The sequence below is a fragment of the Typha latifolia genome, chromosome 9 (assembly GCF_019914945.1).
Source record: "Typha latifolia isolate L0001 chromosome 9, TyphaL0001v2, whole genome shotgun sequence".
NCBI classification, from domain to species: domain Eukaryota; kingdom Viridiplantae; phylum Streptophyta; class Magnoliopsida; order Poales; family Typhaceae; genus Typha; species Typha latifolia.
In genome coordinates this window covers 3,074,822-3,096,957 of record NC_133094.1, presented here as the reverse complement: position 1 = coordinate 3,096,957, position 22,136 = coordinate 3,074,822, and the positions used below count along the sequence as shown (strand labels likewise).

General features: G+C 36.1%; 3 protein-coding genes across 5 annotated transcripts; 1 reads left to right on the top strand and 2 right to left on the bottom strand.

The window, feature by feature from the left end:
- Positions 1-1,528: 1,528 nt before the first annotated feature.
- LOC140795180 (uncharacterized) lies at positions 1,529-9,304 on the bottom strand. 2 transcript variants are annotated; one of them, XM_073147611.1, is made up of 9 exons: positions 9,030-9,304; positions 8,226-8,411; positions 7,969-8,098; positions 7,781-7,861; positions 7,188-7,366; positions 4,647-4,742; positions 4,445-4,538; positions 2,280-2,393; positions 1,529-1,991 (listed from the first exon to the last, which is right to left on the bottom strand). In XM_073147611.1, the coding sequence occupies exons 1-9, from the start codon at positions 9,138-9,140 to the stop codon at positions 1,888-1,890; spliced, it is 1,095 nt and encodes a 364-aa protein (XP_073003712.1). In that variant the 5' UTR covers positions 9,141-9,304; the 3' UTR covers positions 1,529-1,887. The 2 variants fall into 2 exon arrangements, with proteins under 2 accessions (XP_073003712.1, XP_073003713.1); XM_073147612.1 differs by having other exon boundaries at positions 8,226-8,407; positions 9,030-9,170.
- Positions 9,305-10,510: 1,206 nt separating this feature from the next.
- LOC140795179 (oligopeptide transporter 5-like) lies at positions 10,511-14,999 on the top strand. Of its 2 annotated transcripts, none has more exons than XM_073147608.1 (7): positions 10,511-10,617; positions 10,752-11,230; positions 12,415-12,512; positions 12,595-13,167; positions 13,307-13,574; positions 13,783-13,965; positions 14,056-14,999. In XM_073147608.1, exons 1-7 carry the CDS (start codon positions 10,533-10,535, stop codon positions 14,677-14,679), a joined length of 2,310 nt encoding a protein of 769 aa, XP_073003709.1. In that variant the 5' UTR covers positions 10,511-10,532; the 3' UTR covers positions 14,680-14,999. The 2 variants fall into 2 exon arrangements, with proteins under 2 accessions (XP_073003709.1, XP_073003711.1); XM_073147610.1 differs by having other exon boundaries at positions 10,529-10,617; positions 10,755-11,230.
- Positions 15,000-15,232: 233 nt separating this feature from the next.
- LOC140795178 (phosphoglycolate phosphatase 2-like) lies at positions 15,233-19,416 on the bottom strand. Its single transcript, XM_073147607.1, has 11 exons — positions 19,251-19,416; positions 19,080-19,147; positions 18,544-18,636; positions 18,405-18,476; positions 17,858-17,929; positions 16,848-16,907; positions 16,683-16,735; positions 16,142-16,239; positions 15,964-16,063; positions 15,652-15,755; positions 15,233-15,495 (listed from the first exon to the last, which is right to left on the bottom strand). Exons 1-11 carry the CDS (start codon positions 19,354-19,356, stop codon positions 15,395-15,397), a joined length of 927 nt encoding a protein of 308 aa, XP_073003708.1. The 5' UTR covers positions 19,357-19,416; the 3' UTR covers positions 15,233-15,394.
- Between the last annotated feature and the right edge of the window lie 2,720 nt (positions 19,417-22,136).

Below are 22,136 nucleotides of genomic sequence, written 5' to 3'. Positions count from 1 at the left end.
ACAGTGAAACGGACAAATGAATAGAAAATTATCTTTATTGTTAGTTTTTAAAGGGGGGAAAATTACTGGCTTGCTTCGTACCTATTAACAGTCATGGGCACGTGGCACGACTGCCTAAGGATTTTTTTTTCATTTGACACCCTATCTTATGTAATTATTTTAGTTTCCTCGCCGCCTTTTCACTATTTTTAGTTTGGCTTATTTTTTTATTAATAGAAAGTACCCTACGTTGAAAGTTCTTTAAAAACGAGGTGAAATTGGACAGTGATAATTCTCCATTCACTCCTTAAACTATATCCTTTTTTTACTAATGACCCTAATTTTTTTTTACCTAATAACCTTCTAAATTTTTATTTTTGATACACAGTGATCTTCTAATGGAAGATATTAAAGTGAGGTGTTTCTGATAGTTCAAAAAAAAAAGAGATTAATAAGTCATTGTAAAAAAAAGTTCCAATTAAAAATCCCAACTTAGTCAAAATCATGATCTTGACTTAGCTTGGTATATGCTCAACTGTATCAAGCTCTTGTAATTCCCGACGATGTTAGCTTGTTAGGGTACATAATAGCAAAGCTTATTATCACATTAAATGACACTCAAATAAGCTGGGAGTGTGATTTGCTAACATTTAAGAAGGGAGGGAGAGAGAGAGAGAGAGAGAGAGAGAGAGAGAGAGAGAGAGAGAGAGTATTTTGCAGCTATAAATTATAGACTCGACAATAGAGTAAATACCGATACCAACCGGTGAAATCCAATCACCTCACATTTGACAAACTTCATTGTAATCTTCTTCCTCTTGGTTTAGGGCTAGTAGTAATCCGACCAGAGAGAGACAGAGAGTTATGAGCATGAATAGGATTGTAGAGCTTTACTTTTAGTCTGGCCATATGAAGTCCAGTCAATACCTGAAATCTTTTGCACATGGAGTTCTATAGTTAAGGAGGCAAATAAAAGTACATGGGTGGGGCGGGGTGGTCCATAGAGACAAAGCCCTCATCATGGAGTCCATTCATCAATAAGGTGCAAACACCAAAGCAATGAACTCCCAAACAATTTGGAGTTTTTTTTCTTTTAAGAAAAAAAGAATGAGCATCAAGAATGAGAAGTTGAATTTGATATCAGCAAAATATAATTTCAGTAACCAATCAGAATCAAATATCAACCATTAGGTTACTCTCAACACAAGATGAGAGACCATCTATCAGAAAAGAAGCAAAGCTAGAAAGCCACATAATAACTTTAATGATTAATCTGTTGCTAAAGATTGCTTCTTAAGCAACTCATCATAGAGTACTAATATGCCCACACAGTAGTGTCTGATGAATGACTTCATAACTGACAAATTAGCTGTATTCCTTCAGACTTCTACTACCATGTCAAAATTAGGTCATTAGAATAACAAAGGCAACAGAACATAAAATCCTCAAGTCTCCAGCACAGCAAGAGAATATATTGAGCTTTTCTTCTTGAGATAACAGAAGAAATAATTACAAATTCTGTGTTATAAAGCAAGTCAAGGGCACATGATTGAAGAAATGGTACACACTTTGAAAACCAATACTCCAACAAGTTGAGTACGATATCACAATCAAAAGATAATAAAGATGTGTACATCCTTTAATAAATATATCTAGGACCGCAATTGTGGGCGATAACTTAAAGAGCTGTCGTATTCATCTGATGGCTACTAACAGGAGTTTGTCCCTAGGCTATTTAGCTCGACTGCTCTATACAATAGAAATCTAGAAAGCTTACATAATTAACATATTACAATCCTCAGTAACAATATCTTATGCTCTATCCTTGAGGCGGTTAGTCTTCCAAGCATCCAAATCGCATACCATATTGGAAAAATGAAACATGGGTTACCTGGGACACCACAAGTTTTAAGAAAGTTCAGATATCACTCGCTCGCACTTTTCCTCCAAGATCTTCACCGCTTCAGTGAAAAGAACTTCTGGAGACAGAGATGCAGCAGATTCGATGGTAACTGCATGAGCAAATTATAGGGGTATGTATTAGGACTATAAAATGTTGGATAGATTTCCACCGAATTAGAGTCCAACAATTTGATGTTTGCTTCGAAGAAACAAGAAAAAGAAAAGAAAAGATGAAAGCAAAATAATCCTTATAGAACAACAGTGTTCTATGATCTACATCTCATGAAAATTTCTATATTAACGATAATAACAAAAATATGCAGCTGATACTATTCAGATTGTGTTAATCCTGGTGATATGTGTTCATTTGTGTACCTATTTACTGTTGCAGTACTTACAGATGAAGTGATCTAAAACACGCCTCAATTCGACAGTTTCATCATTTACTCCACGGATGCATTCCCTACAAAGTGTACAGACACGCGGTCTTGATGCCACTGCTCTTTTCTCACCTGCATATAAACCAGAAAAGGAAAGCTGAGTATAGAAAAAAATAGGATAGATAAATAACTGATACTGAAAATTTCAAAAATTGCACCAGAAATTAGAGGAAACCAGGAGAAAACAGAATCATTTCAAGAAGAAATAGTCATGTTGAATCAAGTTTTAATAATGACCAATTTGATGACATCCATGTATGTATCGAATTAGGTTATACTGTTACAGAAATACAAACCTACCTTGATTCCAGATTCTACCAAGATGAGCTGATTCACAAATGGATCTGAGTTTAGGCACCAGAGCGCCAGTCATTTGCACCGTCCTTGGTGACAATATATTAGATCATCTGCCCCATGCCCGTATTGCTACTTTCTTTTCCATCCATGTGTCTATATGAGTGGTAATGAAAAGGGAGGGAACTGTATCTAAATATATCTGTCAGGTTTCCTATCACAGAATATTATTCTACCACATGATTGAATATGAAAAATCACTTCTCAACTCAGACAACTCCTTGATTGCTAGGGTAACACAAGATCACTAATATATCCAAAAATATATAAGATATAGACTCCATTCACTTAATTCCTGTCATCAACCCTATATGCATCCTGGAGATCAAAATCACAACATAATTATCATTGACACACTCCCTGATCCAAAAGAACAAGGAGACAGCTGACAATGCCTCCGATTCTAATTTGAACATCAGGACAAAATATCAAATGCTACTTCTTAGTAACATTATTAGGCAAAGATAAATAGTAGTCCCACTATCCAACAGTCTCCAAATTTTAACAAAATAAACTCGGTGCCTGATTATTTTGTACAATGACAAGGACCTACAAGTACTCAAAATTGTCTTAAGAGATTAATGGTATCATTACTGAATTCCCATTAAATCAATCTATCTGCATCTGAAGCAGAAAAGCAGCCTAAAGAGCACGAAAACTCGGCAATTAGTAGCCATATTAAGTAAGCAACCTAATTAATAGATTCAAATAAACATCACTCCACACTTAACAACATGACTATTTTTAGTCCTTAGTACAATTCCTGACAATGTTAAGTTCCTGACCGAGTATAGTCAAACATTCACACTGATAAGAGATGCATGTATTATTATGACAGTGACCCACAGCAACAGATGCAACTGCCGTAATTCTGGTGAAACTTCTGCATATATCTCCTTCTTAACTACCTCACTAAAAAACAGTTAAGATGAAGTTGAAAGAGTACGAAAGACTCAATATAGAAGAAAAGTGATCGTGACAAAAAAAATCTATATAAGTTAAAAACACAGAATTCCCCCAGCATCCAAGATGCCCATTAAAAGGACTATGAAAGAACTAGATAACAAACCTAGCGAGACTATGAAAACGAGATAATTTGGCCTGGGAATCTGATCTCTTATCATGTTTGAGAAAAGTGAAATAGAAAACAAGAACTAGATTTAAATTATATTGTGAGACCTGTTATTACATGCATTGCCCAGTGCTACATTTAATTACTGCCCTCCAAAGCTTGTGGGAATTCCAGGTGCTCACTTAATGTTAAGGTAAAACTACTTCCTTGCATGTAAGTGGTAACATTACCGAGGCATGGAAACAATAGTAATTGAGGTAACACTACATACACATCTTGCCCTCCTCAACCTCACATTGACAGCGGCCTTGTCTATGGAGTGTGCTCATTTATGCCCGCGGATAAGTGGGAATCGCATTTGACGCATACTTACATCATGCTGAAAATGTGTCGTCATGAAGGATGATGCATGTAGCCAAATGCATCACACTATAATGACAAATGCATGGACAGTTGGACATTTATCTAACTTAATCTATTATGCACTTCAGAATTAAGTATGGGCACCTTGACTTATTTAGATCCCTCTTGCTCAATCAGTCAAATCATGTGAATTCCATGCTTTCCAGATACTACCTGGCCTATCTACATTGTGACAGTAGATAGTAAAGTCACCCAAACAATATACAGTACACTTGGTGCAAGCATATTATTCTGAATAAGGAACCGTCTGTGCTAAAAAGAGAAGAGTATTCACCATTTCCAAGGTCTTCAATGTCAAAAACTTTAACCGGACACTTCTTTACGAGCTCCTCTGCATCTTCTCCTCTAACTTCTTTTAGCATTACAACCTTCCAACAGAATATAAATTAAGATGGGATAGAAAGAAATAAAGAATGACAAATAAATGGTATACATGCATTTGTAATTGCAAAAGTTAAACCAAAGTAGATATTCACCTCAGGAAGCATTCTATACCATGCTGTAGAAACTGGAGACCACTTGGCATGAACCTCACCAGTACCCTTGACAGCATGAGCCTCAAGCTCAATGGCCTGGAGGAGGATACAGAAAGAAATTGAAATATTGGCATGTTTAAGATCTTTTAGGCAAATAAAATGAAGAAGTAAGTGGCACATGCACTTAGGCATCAGTAATGTTGCTCGTAGAGATTCCCATATACTGAATTATGGAGGAAAAAGTGGAATGCTGAGCAAGAGATTTACAACCTGAATATAGTCAATGAACTAAGCGAAGGGAAAAAACACACAAATACTTGTCAATCAAGCAGATGAGATAAAAGGCCATACCTTGGTAATAAAAGCATATAAGAGAAAAGGGATATATTCTAAATTTCTAACTTAAAGAAAGGTAATAATGGCAACAAAAGCTTATGCCCATATTTCCCCAATTTAGTAGACAAATTTAAAGGACTACCTCATATAGCATAAAGTAAAAAGAATTGAAAGAGAAGAATAAATCAGATGCTCAACCCAGCAACCATATATTGGACTAACACCACAAATTCCAAGAAGATCCAAATAGGGCAATACAAAATCTTACATGCTCCCTTTCCAGAGGTACTTGGGCTGTACTAGTAGGTGCAAAACAATACATATTTCCCAAAGTTTGATAGGTGCTTCCAAATCAGAATAATGGTATCAGAAAATTGGAGAGATCTCAAAAAGTCGATAATGGATGTTATCTTTTATAAATCAGAATATATAAATAAAACCCTTGAATTATTTGAAGAGCATTCCAATTGATAATTGTGATCTCGCAGTCAAGAGATTCAAGATTCCAAGTATCGGAACCGAGATCAAGATCGGCCGTCGAAAAAAATGATATGTATCGATAGTACCAACAGTCCGAAAAAATAATACATATCGACAGTATCTATCATCCATATTGGCCTATATTTTAAAATAATTACTAATATACAGAAAATATATATATATATAGTTTAAAGATAATTATAATAAGATATAAATATAAATTATTCATGTATGAAGTCTAAAAAATAAAAACTAAACATTATTTTCTCAATTTCTATCTCTCTTCCTTTCTATCACTCACACTCTCTCTCCCTATCTCACACATGAAAAAAAAAATTTACCTTCTCCTATTAACTCTCTCCCATTCTCTCTCTTATCAAACTCTCTTCCATTAATTATCTCTCCCACTAATTCTCTCTATCTCTTATCAACTATCTCTTCACTACCTCTCTCTCCCCCCACTAACTCTCTCCCTAAATAAAACATCTCTCCCTCTCCGATCCCCCTCTTAACACTCTCCATCTGCCTCTCTCTCTCTCCCCCATAGCACTCACACTCTTCCTTTGCCACTCCCTCTCTCTATCTAAATCGATGCTTCTCTGACGTAATTCTGGCCTCCATCTACGTTAGGCAAACTCTTCCGACACAAATCTAACTCCGACAACCTTAGATATGCTATTTTTTCCTTTATTCCCTCTCTTTCTCTCTCTCTCTCTCTGATGAGCTGCCCTCTCTCTCTCTCTCTCTCTCTCTCTCTCTCTCACCGGACTAGTTTCTGCCCTAAATCGGAATCGGCTATGAAGTTGATCCGTTTCGGCCAATCCCACCTGGGATCAGCCAAAACTAGCTTCCATGAAGGGATGAATGAGCTGGTAGTATCCTAACAGCACAACAAAAAAAAAAAAGTGGACTGCTTTTCTTGGATAGAGTATGATAGCAACTGGCAAGCCACATGTAGCTAAAGCACCATGCTCCCACCAGCTCAATAATGTAAAAACAATAATACAAGTTAATTATTGGCATTATATGGAGGAATCGTTTTGATCAGGTTAGCTCTTGTTCCTCTTTAATTTGTATTAGAGTTTGCATTATATATGATACAAGATAATCCAATGCAGCTAATGTTAAAAATTTATTGCTAGGTAACCATGAATCCACATTACTAATAGTCATCTCATCATAGAAAAGAACAGTTTGCTTCATTTAATCATTTGTTTTCCATATCCATCATCAATATTACGGTTCCCTTATTACAAGGTAATATAGCTTCTTTTCCCAAGGGTGGTAATAAAGCTATTAAAAAATTGAATAATTGATTCAGTATTTTACACACAACATCTCAAGGTGAAGAAGTATATGCAAAAGCATAAGGAGCCTCTCTTTTTTTCTCTTTTATTTTTTTAAAAAGGTAGTTCATACCTCAAAATAGGTGCAAACATATTTATCTATATGTACACCCATAGTGTCCCTATACAAAATAGGCCTTAAGGTACTAGGGTTATCACCTGACCAGCAAATGGAAAAACAGCCAGTGCGGCCACGATAAACAAGCCAATGTGCTGCATCATTAGCCTCACGGTTACACATCTCATGACCAATATAGATTATAGAGTTCATACAGCAAATAGTATCACAATCTTTTCATAATAACTTAAAATGCTATTTTGAACAGGCCATGGCAATTTACTTAAGAACAAGTTCTAAAAGATGGGAATTGTGAAGCACCTGCCCTGGCCCGATTTCAGCAACAATAATATCTTTATGCTTCACTCCCAGCGGCTTTTTAGAGATTTCTAGTTGACTTCCACTGAAAGAAGTGTAAGTTTTTGATTCTCTGGATAGGTTAGAAGATGCCATTTTGAGTTGACTACCTTCTGGCAACCATTCCAATTGATCTGACTTCACTGCATCATTAAGCAAAATTACTAGTGCGCTAGTCAAAATTATATTTCACCATTTGAAAGAATAGGAAACGGAATAATAGGATTACGTGAGTTCGGAACCAGACTTGAGTTAGTCTTCAAATACATACAACAGAAAGATTAGCTAGAAGATTGATTTATCTTTTATGCAGAATCTGACAAGCTAAAAATTCCCAACCCTCTAATATCTTCTCACCACACAACATAGAAGACAAACAAATACAAAATGAAAAATTTTCCAGCTAACAACTACATGAACTTAGGTGAAAAATACTAAAATCAGACTAATCTGATATCACTACCTGATTATAGTTGGAGAATGTTCACATTGTACATAGGCGCTATAATGAGAAAAATTATGTTGCGCAAACTGAGTTGAGTGCAAGTAGAAGATACCTGTAAGCCGTGGATCACCTCTTTTACACGACACGTTCAACTTATAAACGATAGTATTTCTTTCATTTGGAACATCATTTTCTAGGCAACAGAAGAGAAAAGAACATATGCATGTATTAGCATAAAGGAGGTGCAGTGAGAAAGCCCATCATAAAGAAATAAAAGACCGATTAATTATTTGTACAAACCTGAGAGATATTCAAACAGTCCAGGATCAGCATCCAGTGGGATAAGGCCCAGCCTATGTGCAAGCACCTCGTCTGGTATAACTGATGTATTGTCAACAATAAAGACTTTCTCGATGGCCATTGTAGGAACCTTTTGATAACATGCATAAAATCTCAAAATTGAACACAAAAATGCAGTCACTTGAACAATGAAATGAAATTAAGACACCTTTTATTATTCTCACTAATCTGATACATAAATGCAGATACGAGCATACCTCGGCAATGAGGATCCTCCTGAAAGCATTAGCTATTGATGCATCAATGCCAATCATATCAAATTCGATCTCATCCTCCGTAAGCCTGATTACTTCAATTTTAAAATTTTTGCAGAACCTATCCAATGATAAGCCGTTATCAACTCCCATAGAGGCATAAGCCCCACCGTACTGGATACCTTCTGACTTCATGTATAAAGAATATTATCAACATAGAATCCATGAAACATATCAATAATAGTGTTTTTAGTTTAAAGAAATTCTAAATTCTGAAAGTGCAAAATGCAAGTTCTAGAGTGAACTCATGCTAATATAAATTTCTGTAAAAAGATATAGTATATTTTTTTTCATTTATAATAACAAATAACCTTGTTTTATAACTAAATAGTTAAAGCATAATACCGTGAATCTATATTGCATAACGTATCACCCATGTCAGTCCAGAATAATATTTTCATGCACAGTCCCATGCGAAACTAGTAAAACCCAACTAGCACAGTAAACAAATATTATAAGATTATTACGGTAAACACCATCATAAACATTCACACCTTTCTGCATCAGCTCACGGCAATAATATTCTTATCGTATTCATGTAAATTAGCATTTTAGCAATGGTAATTCACAATGAGATCAATAGAAAACTCAGCAAATCAAAAGCTCCTTCTCTTGTCAATAGTCATAAATAATAAGAACCGAGAAGTGGAAAAGATCCTATCTTTTCCATCCAGATAATCAAAACTCGATCCAAAAACATCGAGATTGGCTTTACAAGGAGGTGAGGCCAAGTGATCGAAGCCATACATGGATTGGTGCGTCAAACTTGCAGAAGGCGCGGGTGCTCTGGAGCCGGAGGTGCTCCGGGAGCTGCCCCATGGGGACGTCGGGCATGTCGAGAGCTGAAATCCTCGGCATTTTGGTTCGGGGGAAGAGAGAAAGGAGTAGGATTAAGGGGTTTTGGAGGAGTGAAGGAGACACGACGATTAGGGTTTTGAATTGGGAGAGGGAAGGGTTTAGTAGTATTTGACCGGTCCGAGTTCGGGTTCGGATCGAGCCCTGTGCAACACCAACATGTAGTTCCACTCATCCAAAAGTCTAATATCTCATACTTTATTTGATAAATATGGATAAATATTTTGAGCCGAGTTGAGTTGAGCTAGTAGACTTATGATCAAGCTAGGCTTGACCCAATCATCGGACACGATATCGAATAGACTAACAAAATTATCACAAGAAAAAGGTCAAATGACCGAGCGGGCTACACCTATTTCAAGTCTTAGCTTCAGAGAAATAATCACACCGGTCAACTGACATCGGATCAGATTCAAGTATAAAATTGATACAAAGAATATCCTAGATTTAGAAGTTGTTTTATTTGGTATAGATATTTTATAGTAAATTTATATAAATAGTACAAATTGACCACTCTTGTTTAAAAACGCTTTCCATATGCTATTTTCCTTCCAAATGAATCCATTCTAGTATTGAAAATTAAAAAATATTTTAGACTTATTTTCTCCTCCTTTTTTTGCTGTACATAGAATTTTTTTTTTAATTATATTACTATAATAATGCCTCTGTACATATGCAAATATGAATTTTAAATTTATACGTAGAGATTTTTCTAAGAAAGGTTAACAGCTTCAACAATGTTGATTATATAAATAGTAACTAATTGTCAGATCATGAGACTCCACAAATTGGACGGCTGGGATCAAAGAAAAGTGGCTGGATGCTATTGGCTGCCCTAAATTCTCCCCAAAAGATTCAAAGATACAACGGCTTGCAGAGAACGTAGGAGATTCCTGCAGTCCAAGGTGCAGTGGATGGATTCCACCTCGGCCAAGTTAGTGGGCTGGATTTAATTTAGGAGACGGAGGATTAGTTGCAATCCAAAATTAGCTTCATATGATCTCTCAACGCCTAGTCTTCCTCTCTACTCCTCCAATTCGTATAGCTTGCCAAAACTTCACAAGTCCAGCGATGAATCTTTCCAAGAATGGCATGCATCCTTTGACACTACAGCTAACGTAATAATGCTGCGTAACTCTTCGCTATGAATTCCCACATTTATGGGTTCATTTGAACATGGACAACCCCCACTAAGTTAGGAGACGTTTTGATTATTGACTCTTTCCAATGTACTAAAAAAGGACCAAATTTTTAAAAAGTAAAATAAATAAATAGTTTGGAGATAGAGAGATAGAGAGATAGAGGTAATTGGGTAGCGGAGGGATTTCTATTTATACGTAGGTTGGTAGAATATTATTTACTGTTTAGTTTCATCAAGTGGGGAGAAGGAGAGCAATGCCTCAGCTTCATGGTGATCTCCCTCTTTCCCTCCGGTCGGAGTCGGAGTCCGGCGGCATCGTCTCCGCCTCCTCGAAGAACGGTAATTATTATTTATTTATTTGTTTATTTTTCGCTTTCTTCAAGGAGAAGATTTTAGATTGTTTCATGGTGATTTTGTTTATAAAGATTTTCACATGATCTGTAAACTAGTTGAGCATTTGTAATGGCGTGTAGTAGTAGTAGAAGAAGAAGAAGAAGAAGAAGAAGAAGAAGAAGAGATCAACGATAGCCCGATCGAAGAAGTCCGGCACACGGTGGTGAGCACCGACGACCCGTCGCAGGCGGCCCTGACATTCCGAACATGGACGCTGGGGCTGCTGTCGTGCATCTTGCTCTCCTTCATCAACGAGTTCTTCACCTACCGGGAGAACCAGCTGTCGATCGGCACGGTCTGCGTGCAGATCGTGACGCTGCCGATCGGGCGGCTGATGGCGGCGACGCTGCCGACCAAGGCCTTCAGAGTGCCCCTCACCGGCTGGACCTTCACCCTGAACCCGGGGCCTTTCAACCTCAAGGAGCACGCCCTCATCACCATCTTCGCCGGCGCCGGCGCCAGTGGGGTGTACGCCATCAACATCATCGCCATCGTCAAGGCGTTCTACAAGAGGAAGCTGCATCCCGTCGCTGCTATGTTGTTAGCCCAGACCACGCAGGTATGTTATCTATCTATACAAACATTCTTATAAGCAATTTGCCATAATTCTAGTAGCTCTTCACAACTATCTCTATCAATGTACAGAAAGAGATCGACCATTAAAAGGTAGAGTTTTTGACCAATTTGGCCCTCGTCAATTTAATTTACTCAAATAATCTACTCCCAAACTTACATTAATTCTCACCTCATAATTCCAAAAATACTAAAATGATTAGAGTATTACTTAAATACTAATCTCTTTGGCTTTTATTTATTAGACGAGGGTAGAAAGTGAAAAGATTATTATGTAATTTATATTTATCATGCTAATTGGATAAGCTTATAGATAACTGGAAAAGTTTATCATATTATAATCTTGATAAACTAGGAAAAGATATTAGATTTAAATTTAGATAAACTAGAGAACATTATTAGATTTAAAATTAGATAAGATAAATATAAATCAAATCTCCTTAGCCTTCTCAATTTGCCCTCACATATTGTTACATTTCTTATATTTACACATATTTCTTTTATAAAGCACCGATGAGATTAGTGTTTTACATTTGAGATAAGCAATTTTCTACTTGACTATTTAGTTATAACCCTTTTAGATAATAAATTTAGGAGGTAAACTATTTAGGTAAATAAATTTGTGAGAAAACCTAGTTTTGTGGAGAACTTTTAAATATAATCCATATCAAATACTAAAAGTATAAATTTATGCCCTGAAATCTCTGTTGGACTTTTTTGTTAAGGCCCTCCAAATCACATTTCTAACCGTCTAAATAAAATAAATTCTGTTGTTTGAAAAATAATAAAACTGAAAATGAAATCTATTTAATGTTATGGTTTGAAATAAGGTAGCAATATATTTCATTATATGTGTATATATATATATATTTCAATTTTACTCATGAGCTTCAGTAAGAATAACAAATTAAGGATTAGTTTAGAAAAAGATAACTTAACTGGTAAATAAAATACAACCCAGATCTGAGCTCAAATAATCAAATGTGATTACATACACTGAGATCAATCTAAATCAAGCTTATCACTTATTAGTTCCAAACAGTGGCATTTGGTGTACCAAGAATTCCAAATCAATTGAATTAGTTCACCACCTTCTTATTAGTATATTGCATGATACAAAATTTTACACCATCTCTATCTCCTCCTTAATTCTTCCATTTCTTGATCCAGTTGCTCGGCTATGGATGGGCCGGCCTATTCAGGAAGTACTTGGTCGATTCCCCTTACATGTGGTGGCCTGCCAACCTCGTCCAGGTCTCCCTTTTCCGGTAATTCGCATGCAAATCCTTATAGTATCACAATTGCTTCAGTTTCAGTTCCAGTAGTAAGCTTAACTTGCTCATTGTGTAGAGCATTGCATGAAGAGGAGAAGAGGCCCAAAGGGCGGCTAAGCCGACTCCAGTTCTTCCTCATCGCCCTTATCAGTAGCTTCGCCTACTACATCATCCCCAGCTACTTCTTCCCCTCCATCACCGCCGTCTCCTTCGTCTGCTGGATCTGGAAGGACTCCATCACCGCCCACCAGCTCGGCTCCGGCCTCAAGGGCCTCGGCATCGGCTCCTTCGGCCTCGACTGGAACACCGTCGTCTCCTTCCTCGGCAGCCCGCTCGCGACGCCGGCCTTCGCCATCTTCAACACCATGGCGGGGTTCATCCTCACCATGTACATCATCGTCCCCATATCCTACTGGACTAACACCTACAACGCCAAGAGGTTCCCGTTGTTCTCCTCTCATGTGTTTGATTCCTCCGGGCATCCGTATAATACCACTCGGGTCCTCGACGACAAGACCTTCTCGTTGAACTTCCAGGAGTACGATGCGTATAGCAAGATTAACATCAGCGTCGTGTTTGTGTATACCTATGGGTTCGGCTTCGCTGCGCTGATGGCTACTATCTCGCATGTTGCACTCTTCCATGGAAGGTAAACAAAAGCTTTAATTGGTTATCTAACATTCTCGCATGGGAGATATATTAAATGCATGATATATAATATTGGTCTAACATAGTATTAAAGTCATTTTGATAAATATCTGCCAATTCTACTGCTCTGCAATCCTCAGAACAATCTGGCAAATGTGGTCTCGAACCACAGCGAAGGCGAATAAGAAATTTGGGGATGTGCACACAAGATTGATGAAGAAGAACTACAAGGTTGTTCCCCAATGGTGGTTCCATCTCATGCTGGTCGTAGTCCTTGCGCTGTCTTTCTATACGTGCGAAGGATTTGGTAAACAACTGCAGCTTCCCTGGTGGGGGCTCTTGCTTGCATGTGCCATGGCTTTCATCTTTACACTCCCCGTCGGAGTTATTTATGCGACGACGAATCAGGTTAGCGTTCAATTCCATCGTAGAACTAATAGTATTCTGTTTCGAACGAGATTATAGAAGAAAAGAGAAAAGAAAAAAAATTCTGTCATTTGAATAGAACATTAGGAGAATAAAGGCAGAAATGAAATCCTCTTCAAAGTGAAGAGAAAGAACATGCAAGTAAATCGTGATACAATCTTATACTATCTATTGCTCCACTGTGATGCAGCAACCAGGGTTAAACATCATTACTGAAATGGTTATTGGGTATATTTACCCTGGGAAACCTTTAGCCAATGTGGTGTTCAAGACCTATGGATATATCAGCATGGCTCAGGCTCTTGGATTCCTTGGAGATTTCAAGCTGGGTCACTACATGAAGATTCCTCCAAGGGCTATGTTCTGGGCACAGGTAGAGAAAAATATCTTCATTCAATCTAGTTACTAGGAATTATTAACGAAGGATGATTCATATTTCATGCATGTTATGTTTACATTACAGTTGGTAGGAACAATAGTAGCCTCCACCGTCCACTTCATGACTGCATGGTGGCTGCTATCGACCGTCGAGAGCATCTGCGACGTGAACAACCTCCCGCCGGGCAGCCCATGGACGTGCCCGGGCGACGACGTCTTCTACAACGCGTCCATAATTTGGGGCGTTGTAGGCCCTCTTCGCATGTTTGGCAAGCTCGGTTTGTACTCCAAGCTTAACTACTTCTTCCTCCTCGGACTCCTTTCGCCTCTCCCGGTCTGGCTCCTCGCGCGGCTCTACCCCGACAAGGAGTGGATCAAGTTGATCAGCATGCCGATCCTCTTGGGAGGCGCCAGTGGCCTCTTGCCGGCGCGATCGGTGAACTTCATCATGTGGGGCATTGTAGGTATATTGTTCAACTACTTCATATACAACAGATACAAGAAGTGGTGGCTGAGGCATAACTATGTGCTGGCGGCGGCGCTTGACGCCGGCATTGCCTTCATGGGTGTTTTGACCTTCTTGGCATTGGGGTATTTTAACATCTATGGGATGGATTGGTGGGGAGGACTAGAGGATGATCATTGTCCATTGGCAAGTTGCCCTACTGCTCCAGGGGTGCTGATACCTGGTTGCCCAGCGGTTCAGTGAGAAAGATTATTATCTTGGAAGGGTGTGTTTTAAGTGTCAAATGGATGTAAATATTTCACTATTTGCTGCTAGTCTTTGATTTCTTTGTGGTTGGTCTTGTTAGTATCCGTATCGATGACATTGTGGAAAAATGCTAGCAAAGATATGGTTGAATTAGAGTATAACATATAACAAGACTAGCATAATTGCTTTCTTGTGGTTGAAATGAATTATGGAATTGCTTAGACTTCAGATGTGTCAATGATGTGATTTCAGTTCTGTGACTTTTGTCTACAGGTATGTTTCAGTCATACACCAAATGATAAGATTGTATTTTTTTTTCCTATTTACCTATTAATATTGCGTATGTTTGAGATGAAGAAGAGCTGTCTATAATTTTCAAGATATCCAATGTGTTTTTGTATCAGAAGAAAACCTAGCTAAGTTAGACTTCCATTGCCTATCATACTTGAATAAGTCACAGCATTTCTCTGACTGAAGAAAACCGCCAAGGAATGAGACCCTTAAGTTCAAACGAGTAAATACAAACAGAAACCCAAGTGACATGGAAGGATTAATCTAACAAAATAATAATGAGACTTAGCATAAACAAATTGATCGAGTGTATCAATGGAGTAGATGAATTATACAGCTTATTTTTCTAGACTAGCAACTATAAATTCCATTGCTAGTGAACAATCTCAACTATAGCAAATGAATTTGTTGTACAACTGGATCATCTTCTTAACAAGTCAATGGCATCATATAGGTTATCCACGTAAAAGTCTGGGTGGATGTTGTTTGATGGATCCTGGAGTACTGATAAGTTAGTCACACCTGCAATTACAATGAGTTAAATAAGTCAGTAAAAGTATACTTGATTTTTCTCTTTGCACATTTCCCTAAGTTTTATGATTTAAGAAAGTATAGAAAGAACAGAGTAATACAAAGACCAGAACATAGGTATTACTAACTGAAATAAATACAGCTGACCTGATAGAACAAGAAGTGTTTTGCAACCAGAATTCTGTCCAAATAGTATGTCAGTGTCCAATCTATCACCAACCATGCACATCCTTGAAGTATCAACCTGGAATCTGCAATGGATAAAAACCAAGATATATCAGTACGAGTGTTTCTCACACAAAAGTTGCCTATAAAGGAAGAGTACATCTCCACAACAGACTGTTTTTCCTATGTTTTAGGCCCCATTTCCAAACTGTTTAACTTGAGCCCTATAACTTCATTCAGGCACCAAAAAATCCGTAAGTCAAATAAGCTGACAACGACTAACAGCTTGCAGACCTCTGTAACAGAAAATCCATCATGAAAGTTGACGGTTTCCCCACAACTATAGGCTCTCTCTGGGTTGATCCACATACTGCAGCAACCATGCATCCCGCACCTGCAACCTCAGATAAGTATTGGGGAAAGGAATTAAAACATCTTGATAGTGTTAAAGAAGATTTTCTTTGAGAAAAACCTGGCCATTCTTGCAAATCTGTTAAATGTCCAACAGCATCACGGTTGGTGGCAATGAAAAGGCACCCAGGGTTCTCCCGGATACACAAAGTTGCATACCTGCCACAGTAACATGATTCCATTATGAGTACAAATAAATAACCAGATGTCCAACATAAGCCTGCTGGATTTTCTAGACCATTTATTTAAGTATTATAGCATGAAAAACTCAACTGATAACAAGAAAAAGGCCAGAAGAGTCGTCAAACATGTAATATGTTTTTCATTCTAGCCACTTTAAGTATAGATCATGGGTAAACATTTTGAACTTTCATTCCCGTGATGATTAATGCTTCTCAACATTTAGGTCCCAACAAGACAGCTCTACTAAACCTAATAACAGAAATCAACATTATGATCTGACTAAACATTGAACTGGTTCAGACAGGGTAATGCCATATCATGGACCTCTTAATATGTAGTCACTATCATTATTGCCAAAAAGATAAAAACAAATTTATGCTATCACATTATATAGATGAAAGAAAGATAAGGTGCCTCACTGGAGTTTGTAGTAGTTAATATATTGATCGAGACCAACAATAACAGCACCAACCTGGAATAAAGCAAATTTCATTTGGTTATAGGTCATCTACCTGAACTACTGAAACATCTTATTTATATGCCAAATAGCTGGTAACAACAGAAGAAGAATCAGCTGGTCTTACACTCTTGTCATGATAAAAATGGAAGTCTGACTTCAGCAGTATGTTCTTCTTGCCATCTTCCTGTGAGTTCAAGAAATTTTTAACTAAGAGGAAACTAGAAAATGTGGACATTAAGATGTGGTAATCAGGCATTTCAGTATACTGGAAAAGAAAGTCTATAGTCAATTTTGCAGAATAGCCATGAAAAATGCAATTACCTATAATATAAAGTGGGTTGCGTTAGGAAATAGAACCATACTAAGGTCCTTCTGAACCATGTTAAGGTTCTCAAATAGTATGTCTAACCAAATATATGGAATGCAGATGCAATTTTAATCAATTAAGACATCAAAATGGAGAGGAAATTACTCTTGATGGAGAAGTAGTAACCAACAGGGAGTAATTTTCTTATCTAGTACCAAAATTGGCAAAGAAAGGGGTATTGATGAGAACATAGGACGCAAAATTATAAAAGGTATGGTAAATGTCTCTAATGTGTTGTTGCTCAGCATACACCACTTAAGATGAAAGACCTCTTTTCTGGAAAACTACAAGACCAATAATGCTTTATAGATCAGAATGTTGGGAAGCTAACATATGTAAAAGTTACGTTGCTGACATAACGATGTTGAGTTGAATGAGTGTGGAGATTTACATAACAGTTGCTTTGTCCAATAGAGACTGCGGAATGTATCAGAACAAGTAAGTGATTTCCGTTAAATAAAATACTGAAGGGTAAGGCCAAAACTATGTATGAGGAATTAATAATATAATAGTTCTTCATTGGATGGATCCCATGGACTAAATAGAAATGAATAGAGGAAAAGACTCCATATAAGTCTCAAATAGCTGGGATTAAAGGCTTAATTCTGTTTCCTGTCATTGTACACTCAGAAAGAAAATGATCACTTGTGGTAATGTAAAAACAGGAACACTTAAAAAGATAAATGAAGTAAGCTTTCAAGTTTCCTCTTTAACTAGCTGGAATCTCATAGATGTATAACAACATAAGTAAGCTAGTTATGCCTTACAGGACCACCTAAGCACTCAAAACCAGCTAGTGTGAGTTCTTCCATGATGCCTTCCTCACCAATAACATAAACCTGAAAACACAAGTAGTTGCAGCTCAATGATGACACCATATAGTTACAGCTTGCCATCTGGTTCAAAGAATTCGACAAATTTAGTGCAAAATTTTATAAAGAAGATCAGACAACATAACTTAGAAAAAAAAGGACAGCTAAGATTGCAAATGTACACATCCTTTTTAGGGAGAAGTAATCACATAAAATGAGGGAAACCATATTCACATGAGCAAAAATAGTAGAACTGATTTCCAATATATCAAGCAACAATCTCAAGAAATCATAATAATATACAAGTCTCTAACAAATTCATGATTACAGGATTTTTCAATATCTCAGAGATCCAAGAGAATGTGAAAGCAAGACGTCAAATAATTAAACTTGGAGATGCTAGCAGAAAAAATTCGAATATACAAACTTACATGTAGAGCAGTTTATTTGAGAAATTGTAACCAAAGAAGATAACACCAAGAAGCCCTGGAAAATAACTGACCTTTTTCTCTCTAGGGAAGTTATTCAACTTCAAGAACATTGCTGCGGCAAATGAAGAACAAAAGATCTCTTCCTGCAGGCACACATTGGTAAGTATAACATAATACATGAATTCCATGAAAAGAAATCATAAAGAATACCTCACTAACTTCAAGTCCAAGCATGGAGAATTTCTTTGCATATTTCTTTCTTGATTTTGTAGAATTGTTTGTTACGAAAACCAACTTCTTTCCCTGCACATGTCAAGCAAAACTCAGACACTTGTAATCCATTACTAGGCACAAATGAACCTATCAAAAAAGCCATTTTCCAAATTAATCCAATGAAATCGTTTCCAAAAGTATAGCACCTCTTATATGTAATGCAAACCAAAGTATACTAACGCAAAAAAAAAAAAAAAAAGAACCATATCAACAACCAACAACAAAACCCAATAAAAAGACATTTCCTCAAACGATTCGAACTCCCATAAATCTAATTCTCTATCCATGTCCAAGCAAAATTGTTCCTTTTCTTTTAGAACACACACACACACACAAATCAATCTTTTTGTATATAATGCAGAAAAATAAAAAAGAACCAAAAATCGCTTTCATTTCCAAGTACCAGGAAAAAAAAGACTTTTTGGTCGAAACCCAATATAAAAACATAGAAACAGAGAGAGGAGAGCGATCACCATTGACCGAAGAAACTGCAATGCCTCCGGAACCCCTTCGATGATTTTATCGCCCTTCCAAATGACACCTGAGAAGAAACCAGAAACCAATAGACTTAGAAATCCACGCAATCGAAGAGATGAAATAAGAGCCAGAGAGAGAGAGAGAGAGAGAGAGAGAGAGAGAGAGACCATCGCAATCGAAGAGGAAGGCATCAACGGATTCGACGAGATATCTCGCGGATTGAGGAGTGAGATGCTGGAAAGTTGCCTCCTTTTCGATACCATTAGCCATCATTTCTTCTCCTCCCTCTTGCTTTCTACTTCGAATCTTTTCCTCTCACCCCTCCTTCCTTGGGCGATGTCCCGGTTCCTGAGCACACTTATAGGCAACTTGAGATTGGAAGCCTTTATTCGACTAAATTACATTTTTATCCCCCCAAGAGCCGCATTCAGTACGAAAAATAATCATCTTACTATTATGCAACTTTTGGTTTTAGTAATGTTTAATTACACGTTAATCTTTTATATTATCACTTGCTTTTATATACACTGTCTCATTTATATTCTGTGACACTTTTACTCCTTTAACTATTTTATTTAATATCTCTTTTCTTCTTCTTTTTCTTCTCTAAAAAAATAAAGATAGAATAGTCCCTATAATACGTAAAATTAATCACGTAGATGAATGTGATAAAAAAAATATAAATGAGAATATTTATGTTGAAAAAAAAAATGACAGAGAGTCTAAGAGTAATTGTTTCAATTTTATTTTTGAAAGTCATTATGAGATTAAACTAAAAGAGTAACGTAATTTGCAAACGGGAGCATCTCTGTGGACTGTGGGCTAAGGCGTGAGATAGGTTGAGAATATTCACATATTGTGCCAAATTTTATGCGCATGTCGTCGTATTCTGCCACGTGGGATTAAATGATTCTTCTTCATAAGAGTCGTGTAAATTTTTTATTTGTCTCAAAATTAGTAGCTAAATATTATTTGTATTTTTATTTGCATATCGTTGCTAACTTAGGATTATTTGCATTAAAAAAAACTATTAAATTTTACTAATAAAAAGAATGGGCTTTTATGTGCACTTTTTTTTTATATAAATTATATGTATTTTTATAACAATATTATATATATATATACATATTAGGTTTTAAAAACTTAAAAAAATATTTTCGATATGAATGGCTTAGCCTAAATAGGGGAAATTTTATTAAAAACAACTTTATTATAAATCATGTAGGGTTAAAGAACATTTGGTGGTCCTCTGTTGGCACTTCTATCTTTGCTGGTTGTCGCTGCCATCGTTTTCAATCTTCTCTTGTCTCTCAAAAGCTATTGTAAACTATGAGAGATTTTTTACTACTTCACTAGCATCCATATGAAAGCTAACTTCCTACTTCTTATTAATACTTTGAAGAGCATTCACAAGCTACCCTGGATAATTGAGTTCTTCATCCTCTCTGCTGATACATTATACCTAAAGTCTTAAACACCAATCTTCCATATTTAACACGAAGCCATTAAATCTATGGATTTAATAGTAAAGGCAAAATGTACTCAGTGTTTAATAACATGAAAGTGTATATTTTTTCGATAAGGAGTAATTGAAAAATTAGATTATTCAGGAATACACATTGAATGCTGAGATTACTCATTGAATTTCTGGTAGTAGATCCATAATCCAAAAAGTTTTTGTGATTGTTCCAGAAGAAGTGAAACAAAAGATACGGTAGAACTAGGACAATTATTATATGAGGTCTACCCAATGCTAGATGCAGAGGCGCATAATAGATCGATATGAAATATAAGTAAAAAACACAAATATAAGTAAAAAAATGAAAGAATTAAATTCTTGTCAATAAAGTAACTATAGTTGTCAATACTCATTCTAAAAGCGAGCAATTAAAAGAAACTAAAAATTGTTGTCAATAAAGTAATATAGTCAAAATACTTTGAAAATATATACTCAAATATTACAGTTAAATTTCCAAGGGGGTTTATGATACCACTTAGTTAGAAAATATTTATATTTAATAAAAATTTAACCCAATACTCAATGTTAGGTATAAAGAAATTAATAGTAAAATTAGTAGAAGTATATCATATAAATCTTACAACATTAACAAAATATCAGCCTTAATGTTAGAAAACCACAAGCTAGAAAAATGTAATTATATGTCCCATTTCATAAATTTTGATTACACGTATATTATAGTATCATTAATCAGCATGAAATATAAAGGCATTTAATTTTGCATGCTAATGCAAGATTAGCAATAATCCTGGAGTTTTTTATGCACCAACACACCATCAAATCAAGTGATGCTGTGAAATTAATCGACTGAAAAAAAAAGTGTAAAGATCTTTAAATTTATAGAACATATATCATCAGAAAATTCTTAAATTAAAAAGTAAAGTTGGAATTAAACAACTTGTCGTAAGACGATTGCAAGTAAAAAGTACGTAATTATTGCTGAATTATTGCCCATTTTCACTTATAATTTTTTCCCCGTTGACCCTCTTAATTATATAAAATCTTTAAATTTATTTTTAGTTTTTATTTGTTAAAAAATAATATATGAGAGTCTATGTGATCGGTGTTAGATAATTAAACCCTCTGGGAATCATGCTAAAAAGAAACATTAAAAGGTAAAATAAATATCTAAATGTGAAAGATTTTCTATTAAAAAAAATGCATCTAAAATTGAACAATAGTTCGTATATTATATCTCAAATCTTTCATCGAAAATTAATAATGCAAACCCTTTTTTTTATAATCTCTAGTATCCAAAATCTTCAATTCCAATTTCCGATCCAATTTCCTTATCTCTGAATTAATTACAGTTCAATTTAAGTAATGAGCAGTTTAGTAAAAATAAAATAAAAGTTCAAGAAGGTAAGCTATAGTCAAGCTAATAGGGATTAAAATGCATTTAGCTTTCTAAATTAGATCAATTTAGAGAATTCATTTAATTTTTCTTCTTTTGGTTTGATTGGTTATACCAATATAAGTTTTTTTTTCTACTCTAAGTGAACAAGAACGTAGTGTTTTGATTAAATAATATGGT

Excerpts from the sequence above, each read along its gene's own strand:
- LOC140795179 (XM_073147608.1), top strand. The coding sequence starts at position 10,533 with ATGCCTCAGCTTCATGGTGATCTCCCTCTTTCCCTCCGGTCGGAGTCG. Across the intron at positions 10,618-10,751 it reads CTCCGCCTCCTCGAAGAACG|TAGTAGTAGAAGAAGAAGAA; the intron begins GTAATTATTATT and ends AATGGCGTGTAG. Across the intron at positions 13,966-14,055 it reads GGGCTATGTTCTGGGCACAG|TTGGTAGGAACAATAGTAGC; the intron begins GTAGAGAAAAAT and ends TTTACATTACAG.
- LOC140795178 (XM_073147607.1), bottom strand. The coding sequence starts at position 19,356 with ATGATGGCTAATGGTATCGAAAAGGAGGCAACTTTCCAGCATCTCACT. Across the intron at positions 17,930-18,404 it reads ACTTCCCTAGAGAGAAAAAG|GTTTATGTTATTGGTGAGGA; the intron begins GTCAGTTATTTT and ends TTGTGTTTTCAG. Across the intron at positions 16,736-16,847 it reads ATTTTTATCATGACAAGAGT|GTTGGTGCTGTTATTGTTGG; the intron begins GTAAGACCAGCT and ends GCTTTATTCCAG.
- LOC140795180 (XM_073147611.1), bottom strand. The coding sequence starts at position 9,140 with ATGCCGAGGATTTCAGCTCTCGACATGCCCGACGTCCCCATGGGGCAG. Across the intron at positions 7,862-7,968 it reads ACTGTTTGAATATCTCTCAG|AAAATGATGTTCCAAATGAA; the intron begins GTTTGTACAAAT and ends TCTGTTGCCTAG. Across the intron at positions 7,367-7,780 it reads AGGTGATCCACGGCTTACAG|TGAAGTCAGATCAATTGGAA; the intron begins GTATCTTCTACT and ends TTAATGATGCAG.